The 8,962-nt window shown below is 44.4% G+C and overlaps 1 protein-coding gene across 1 annotated transcript; it reads right to left on the bottom strand.

The window, feature by feature from the left end:
- Positions 1-4,132: 4,132 nt before the first annotated feature.
- On the bottom strand, positions 4,133-5,020 carry LOC107045302. The gene has a single exon (XM_015267517.1). It carries the CDS (start codon positions 5,018-5,020, stop codon positions 4,133-4,135), a length of 888 nt encoding a protein of 295 aa, XP_015123003.1.
- Between the last annotated feature and the right edge of the window lie 3,942 nt (positions 5,021-8,962).

Here is an 8,962-nt window from a genome sequence, read left to right as displayed (position 1 = left end):
AAATGATTTCGGAGCACCTGGAAATGACTGGCCTGGAGAAATACGTTCCAAAAGAGATATTTTCTTCTACTAAGAGTATGAAAAAGATATCACCAATAACATTTTCTTAGAAGGAATAAATTTTTTTCTCAGTACATAGAGCACTTACAATCTCTCAACCCTCCAACGTTGACAGTGAAGTTGAACATCTTGAGATAGCTCTGACCAAGAATGGATATAACATCCAATAAATTCGGAAGGTCAAGCAGAAGGTACAGAGCAAGCTCTCATCTCCCGAAGAGGAAACTAATCCTGAGGAAAACCAGCAAAGATTAAAAGTGGCCCTCCTCCCCTATCTGAGAAGCACAACAGAACGCATAAGTGGAGTACTTGGCAAACATAACATTCGAACGATCTTCCAGCCTCCAAAGAGGATCGGACAGATGCTGCCAAGTGCAAAGGATCCAAGACCACCCCTGAGCACACCAGGAGTGTACGAGATCCCCTGCTCATGCGGGAAAGTGTACATTGGAGAAACCGGGAGGAAGATCAGTACACGGATCAAGGAACACCAGCGGTACTCCAAATACGGTCACTTGGAACAGTCTGCCCTGGCTGAACACTGGATGGACACTAGACATACTATCCAGTATGACCAAGCCAGAATGTTGGCCAAATCTCAAAGGTATTTCGAAAGGAAATACCGAGAGGGTTTGGAGATCCATAAAAACCCTAATAACCTCAACAGGGACAGAGGATATCAAACGCGGCATCCATCCAGAAGCCGAACATTTCATTAATCATGGCCGCGAAAGCCTCAAAACTAGTTTCATATGTTCTGCTAGCAGCCAAAGAAAAATATACAATTGTCCTCAAAAATGACAATTTATATTTGTTGAAAATGGCCAACCATCCTTAAAACAAAAGAGAGTGTGGAAAATTAATTTCGTGGTATTGACCACAAATTTAACATATTTTTCCTGTTTTTTTAATGAAAAAATAGGAATTTAAAAAATGAATATCTGATGGAATAACACTAGGTAAAGTGAAACATGTTGTGATATTCTCTAATTATCAATATCTTTGTTAAATGATGATATTAGGGTTTGGAGCACGATCGGTCCATTAGATTTTGAGAGAGAGAGAGCAATTTGTTTTCCATCATGAATGTCGATTCTCAGGCTCTTCAGATTCTTGTAAATATCGAGCAAATCTCGGAAATTTCTGCCGTTTACCCTATTCTCTGTGGATTCTGAAAACTACCCGAGGTTGTAACATTTCCCATGTAGATACTTGGACAATTGAAGCTCAGTCAGGGAGATCAGAGACGGTTCACAATGCTCGAGGAATTATCTTGTTTTTAGCTTTAAAGTGACGACAATGATTCTATCGTTCGTGAACGCATACATAACTATCCCTGGAAATGGCGGTCCATCGCAAAGGGTGAGATCCTTGTCTTCACGCTAGCAGTCGTCGATTATTACGGCTCATCTCGTGCATACTGTAAGACGTACTTTTAAGTGGATATCTTACGATTTTCTAAAAACAAAAAATATGTATGCAAAAATTATCCTACTGTTCAATAAAATTTCCTATACCTGCAGGGTATTGCTTGTTTTGTGCCTGTGGGAAAATTATGCGGACGAATTGAACTGACTTTTTATTTAACGGGTTCGGTAAAAATCATTCTCCGTTATAGAAAAATTATACAAAAAATTAAAATAATTATTCACGTTCACTGGGTAATTTTTGATTGAATGCACGATAAATTTTGCAGTTTCGGTACAAATCATCCTCATGTTTACTAAATTTTAAGGTGAAAAAGTACTGGAAATTGAGGTTGCTCCACAAATATTTGGCTTATACGGTAATTTTTCTCCAACTTTTTTCCCCGTGTGGTCTTATCATTGGAATGAACTTGATATTTTCTTCCTTTCATCGTGTAGTTTTTATATTTTTCTCATCTTTATTTTTTCACACAATTCCATTGACTAAAAATGAAATAGTTTGCTTGCTCTACCTTTTCCTCTTAGCTTGATCTCCAATCGTAATTTTAGACTGGTTTAGGGATGCCTCATCTTGGCCGTCAGTGCTTCCCTCCCCACTAGGTCCTTCATCTTTCCCCACAATATTTCCTCTTGTTCCAAAAGCCCCAAAAGCTCCGATAACCTCCTCCGGTTCTTCTTCGACGGTACTTTTCCACCATTTAACTGTGTTTCACACATTTCACTCATTGTTTTTCATATTCTGTTTTAACCAAAAATTTGACGTTTCACAACTTGAATCAACACGTGGCCCCAATTGCATTGAAATGTCATAGCTTCAGCCTAAGCAAAACCGAAACGGAACTTCACAGCCCTAATAACTCATTAACCAACCAGATTTCATACCAATAAATTTGAGTCCAAGTTGAAAAGAAATCTCTATAGTTTTATTATTCATATTTGTGATTAATTAAGTTTCACGTCATCATATCAATGTTGATATTTTGCCAGGTCCTATCCAGACTCCGACTGGACCAATGGAAATCGACCAGAACAAGGCCGGTAACGCGGCCCGATTCACATGTTTCGCCAACGATTTGTTTGATTTTGTCAATGGCCATCTCTCTGAATCACATTCAGCACCATTGAGATCTGTTGTCACCAGCCAGACTCCTCATGTAGCGTTCTGGCGAAAAGCACCAGAAGAGCTTCCTAAAATGGAATTTGTTAGTTCCGAGACGTTTCAGAGGAGTTCTCCACCGACATTGAGGAATTGGAGTATCACTCTTAGAAAATTCGAATTGCTCTGGAAACTATTGGAATCAAAGGATTTTACACACATGATTCTGCGAAATTTCAATCAGAATTGCCAGGAAAACAAGTTTGGAGAATACAGCTCCCATGGGGTTCGCAATGTTGTCCCAACTTGTCGGAAAATTCGAGATCAACTACAAGTCTTCATCAATAACAGATTTGAGTGATGAAAAATCCATTGAAGCAAATTGCGAGAATATTTGGGATGGAAAACTTTTATTCACTTTGGAAGATTGTCTTGGAGACAATGATCAGGCCTTTTTACGTATCGACGTTGATAAAGAACTCGAGAACCTGCAGAACTTCGAAGGACCCATTGAATCTGAAGACAATGATGAGGGTGCGCCCTGCAATGTCTCTTTAACTACTGCTGCAGATCGCATTTCCCAATCACTGATGAAGAATCAATGTTGCTGTTGTCTCCTTTCTTTCAGTCGACCACGTGTAGCCAAACACAATAAATCTCTGTTCAATTGAGTATTCTCGAAAATGACTATGGAACTCAAAAGAATTATACATGCAGTTTGTCATCACAAGAATCTCAGTAGAGTTCTGCATCAAAGAATGAAATCTACTGTAGCGAGTGATTGGGTCCTTTGTGAGGAGAACCGAAAGAGGCTCCACTCAGACGCGATAAACCTAATTATTGCTGATTTTATTCCTAAATGGTATGCAGAGGTCAACCGACATCTGGTCGGGAAGTCATCGCATATGCGAGGACTTGTTATTGATGAAGCAAGGGGATAATATCAAAAAACATTGAAGAAGAAGAACAGAAAATAATTTGGTTTTTAGTACTGTGCAATAGCGTTTGAGTATGGCTAAATTTGGGATTCTAGTATTGAGAATAAACGTCTTCGAACTCACAGACAAGGAAAATGATCCACCTATCATCAGTTTTACTTTCCTGCTATCGTGTGTGTGTGTATATATATGTGTGTGTGTGTGTGTGTGTGTGTGAGAGAGAGAGAGAGAGAGAGAGAGAGAGAGAGAGAGAGAGATTGATTGATTGATTGATTGATTGAAGTTCATTTACTGTACATTATTTTGTACAAAAGAATAATATAACACAAGGTTGTACAGCAAGAAAAAAATAAAAGACAGAAAAATATATACATCGCATAAATAACAAAAACCATAAGTAGTATAGCAGCCAAACACAGTTAGAAAATCAGCATAAGTATAAGAAAATATAATAAAATCAGCAAACGGGGCTCTTAATGCGCACAGGCAATGATGGGGGAAGTATGAAAGAGTGCAATGACTGAAGAAATGAAGAAACGAAATGCAATGAAATGAAGAAATTAGTGAAGAAAAGAAAAGAAAGTGAAGAAGGGTGGGAAAAATCAGAGCAATCAGGGATTGTCACTGAGGAAAGTGCGAAGAGCAATCTTGAAGGACAGGATGGTGGGAAGATCACGTATTGAGGAGGGAAGAGAGTTCCAGAGATATGCTGCAGACACATGAAATGAACGGCGCAGAGATTCCGTCCTAAAAGGCTTGATAAGGAGGGGACACACCTCACCCCTCACCGGGCGCACACTGTGATTAGCAACGAAGAAGTCAGCAAGATAGCTTGGTTCTCCGGATCGCAGAATCCTGTAGGTGAGACACGCAAGAAAGTAATTCCTCCGCGCCTCACACGTCATCCATCCCATTCGCCCCCTGAAAGGGGCGATGTGCTCATCCCTCCTCACTCCGAAAACGAACCTAACCCCCATGTTGACGAGGCGCTGGATCCTAAGAGAGAGCTCAGCAGAAAGACCACCGTACACCAGGCAGCAGTAATCAACCAAGGGGAACACCAGAGTCTCGATCAAGTGTTTGCGCAGCTCAAAGGTGGTACTGGCACGGAAGAACCGGAAACGAAACATCACAGAGCCAACTCTCTGAGAAATGCTGGTAATATGTTCTTTCCACGTGAGTTTACTATCAAGTACCACTCCAAGGCTGCGTACTGAAGTCTCAAAGGGGAGCGTGGAATCGCCAATGCTAATGGACCTGCCGGGCAAAGAGTAAACGTCATTGACATAGGACTGAGAGCCAAAAATGATTGCCTTAGTCTTGGCAACATTTAGATGAAGGCGATTTCGTAGGGCCCAGTCCATAATGCATCTGGCTGCATCACCCATCCTAACAGTGGCATCCTCTAGGTCCTTCCTCGAGAACCGCAGATAAATCTGAAGGTCGTCAGCATAGACCAAGTGCTGGATATCCTGTGCAAGCGTTCTCAGCAATGTCATTTACAAACAGGAGGAACAACAGATGACCAAGAACGGACCCCTGAGGCACCCCCTTGTTCAGCGGGCGAGAAGAGGACAGACCACTCGAGCCTCCCAGCGTCGCCTGGGAACGACCACTGAGATAGGATGCTATCCATCTACAGCTGCTGACGAGAAGCCATAGCTGACAAGCTTCTCAAGGAACAGTACATGACACACTGAGTCGAACGCCTTGCTGAAATCGAACAGAATGAGCATGGTGAACTATCGCCTGTCAATTCCAGTACGTATGTCATCCGTCAGTTTAAGGAGGGCAGTCTGAGTACTATTTGAGGGACGAAAGCCCGTTTGAAGTGGATCCAGGATGGAGCGATCGGCAAGATACTCAAGAATCTGCAGCGAGGCAAGCCTCTCCAAGACCTTGGACACGAAGCATAGTAAAGCAATCGGCCTGTAGTCACGGACCGATGCAGGATTTTTTATCTTGCCGAGCGCCACCACAAGGGATTTTTTCCACTCCAGCGGGAAAACAGAGGTACTAAAGGATGAATTTAAGAGTTTTAGCAGGTAAGAAGTCAGGGACGGCAAAGCAGCAGAGATGACGGACTTGGGAATTCCATCAGCGCCCTTTGCCTCAGTCGAGAAGTGCCTAATAGCACTCACGACCTCATCAGCTGTGACAGGCCTGAATGAAAAACCCTCATCAGCAGCACACGCCTGGCACAGGGAGGATTCAAGAAAGTCATCAACAGAAGGTTCATTTAAGTCAAAGGACACTCCAGCAAAATGGTCGTTCAAGACCTCAGGGTCGAAGTCAGAGGACTGATTATCCACTGGAATCACTCCGAGACGTCGCAATTCCTTCCAGATTAAGCCAGGCTCCAGAATGGATTCCAGCCGCTGTTGAAAGAACCGCTGGGGTGCACCTTCGACCACAGCATGCGCATGATCACGAGCAAGACGATAATCCATCAGCGCGTTCCTGGAGCGAGTACGTTTGAACGTTCTATAAAGCCGATCTCTCACTGCTAGAAGGCCAACAATTTCATCCGTGAACCACGGGTTGCGCTTCGAGCTCTTCTTCACCACCTTCATTGGAACAGCCCTGTCCACAGCACTACTGATGTTGGAGCAAAGACATGAAACCAGGCTGTCAATGGACGAAGTCTCATTGAAGGCCGACCAATCACAGGATTGGAGATGAGCATTCAATAGCTCCACATCGAGTGCCTTAAAATCCCTGTAGCAAATATCACTGCTGAGCGAGGGACGAGGAATGACAGCCTGCAGTGTAGCCGTAATGAGATCATGCCCATCAACGAAAGGCACATCTGACTNGTCAACGAAAGGTACATCTGACTTCGAGAACGAGAGCAGAGTGTCTTCACAGTCAACTAAGCAGAGGTCTAGCCAAGTGTCGGCATCGGTAGTGTGATGAGTGGCCCCATGCGGCACAAGACAGAGAGAATTATCAGCACAGATCGATCTCACCACAGCGGCATCAGCATTGGATGAGGATAGCTGATCAGCATTGAAATCGCCTAGAATCACCTGAGAGCTGTACTCCTGAAGATGGAGCTGAAGGGCAGGTACGAAATCACTGCCTTCAAGAAACGGAGCATGAGGCGGCCTGTAGACTACTGCCACAAAAATCGGGAAGACATTATGGCAGGCTATTTCGCAGAGGAGATACTCAGGTAAACCTGGTTTTTTAGTCCACACATGAGAAGAGAAAGCGAGAACCTTAACCCTGAAACAATTGTTGATGAATAAAGCGACACCACCTCCCCGCGGATTGCGATCCCGTCTGAAAAGTGTGTATCCCTCAAGTGAGACCACATCATCACCAATTAGGGGGCAGAGCTTCGTCTCAGACATAGCAATAACGTGGAACGGAGGACGAGAATCAAGGAAGAGCCTGACTCTCTCAATGTGAGCTCTGAGGGAGTTCACATTGAGGTGACAAACTCTCAAACCATCCGAATCAGGCATCGATGCAGCAGAACTACGATTGGGGAAGGAGTGTGATAGTGAGGGAGGGGGGGAAGGAGAGATAGAATCATCAGAAGAGAAAGCAGAGTTAGGAGAAACAAATGAAAAAGAGTTTATTAAGAGCCCCTTGAAAAGTTTTTTAGTTCATCGAGAGACGAGATACGAGTGGCCAAGTCTTCCTTCCTCCTCTTAATGAAGACTTCACCATCTCTAATAAAGGTAGTGAAACCATTTTTCCTCGCTATATCCTTCACTGCACGACGCAGCTTGTATAAGTCAGGAGGGAGAAACTCATTGATGTTGATGAGAGCAGGTTGAAGAGGTGGCGTAACTCCTGAGGCATACACCAGGTCAATTTCCAGCTGAGATGAGTGAAGTTTCCCATGCTTTGCCTTAGCAATAATTAGCTCATGAGCTAACACTCCCGATGACAGCGTCACCTTCAAAGATGGAGGTCTGCCTGCAACTCCTGTCCCGCCAGATGACGATCCAGCATCAGCAGAAGCACCACCAGTGGATAGCTTGGAGTGGAGAGATCGCACGTTCGTGATGCTATCCAGATCAAAGGAGGGAAGCACCACTCGAAAAAGAGCAAGTAGCAGGCGCTTACTATCAGCACCATCTGGCAGTTGCAGCCCCGAGACTAGGATATCTGTTGTTAGCCGAGCCCTCTCCGCATTAATTCTAGCAACAGCATCAGCCATACCCTTCATAGAGGTCTCCACTGCATCAACTCTGTTCACCACCTCATCAGAAACCCTATCCGGAACACCTGCCAGATTTATGCCCTCAATAGCAGCACGCAGCTCACGCTGTTCACTCACCACATTACCAATGCGTTCACCAAAAGTGGCTACATCAGTTTCAAGTTTGTCCACTCTTTGGACTAACACAGGCAAGATATCCAGGGCAGAGAGTTTGGCTGTCACTTCAGCCTGAAACGATACCATGTTCGCTTCCATCTTCTCTTCATAGTTCCTGGAACGTTCATCCATAGACTCCATTTTGGCAAAAATCGCCTCAAGAACGTTGCCATCAGCCAGAGAAGGTGGACGACTGACCGCTGCCTGAATTGCGGAAGAAACAGCCTTTGCAGAGAGTTGGAGTTGAGCAGGATGTTCATCTGTCGGGGTAGGGACAGGACTACTTGTCCGCGAAGTGTCAGAACTGGCTGATCCATGGCGAGTTCTAGACGCTATCGGAGAGTTGAGACCAACCAGGCACACTCGACACACATTTCATAACTCCTCCCCATTGCGTGTCATGCTAAATCTCGTGCATGTAACGTGGAAAAATTTCCGACAAGCACCACATTGCTGCAACTTGACTGCAGTCTCCTTGCGGCAGGTACTACAGCCCTTCTTACTCTTATCCTTGTCACCCATGCCCAGTTAAAGATCAGATATTCAAGTGAGGATGATTAACGCACGAGCTTATACAGTTCAAAATTTGCCGCCCACGTTCGTAAGGACTCTGACCCACTGGCAGTCGGTAACTCGTGCAGGACACGACTGGTAAGACAGTGCCCCCACAGCCCAACTGAATGATGGTAAAGTACTCACTCCGCCAGCAGATGCCAGTTCCTCCTCCCAAAAGTGACAGGTGATAAATGAGAGGTTCAGCGAGACGAGAGAGACAGCCAGAGACAGCGTAGAGGTTATGTCTCAGAAAAGAAAACTCTTTTCATCCATAAAAAAAGCAGCAAAGCAACCAACAGACGAGATCAATATCTCCAAAGGTTGGTTGCAAAAAGCACATGCAACGTAACTGCAACCAAAAACCGCCCACAGGCGAAAACAATGCAGAAAAGTGTGTTCAAGACAGACAGAAAATAAGCGTGTGTGCACTACTTACGGCAAAGAGAGAGAGAGAGAGCGAGAGAGAGAGAGAGAGAGAGAGAGGGGGGGGGGGAGAGAGAGAGAGAGAGAGAGAGAGAGAGAGAGAGAGAGAGAGAGAGAGAGAGAGAGAGAG

This window comes from Diachasma alloeum, unplaced genomic scaffold, assembly GCF_001412515.2.
Source record: "Diachasma alloeum isolate Michigan unplaced genomic scaffold, Dall2.0 Dall_scaffold_00913, whole genome shotgun sequence".
Lineage (NCBI taxonomy): Eukaryota > Metazoa > Arthropoda > Insecta > Hymenoptera > Braconidae > Diachasma > Diachasma alloeum.
This window is presented reverse-complemented; position numbering and strand designations above follow the sequence as displayed.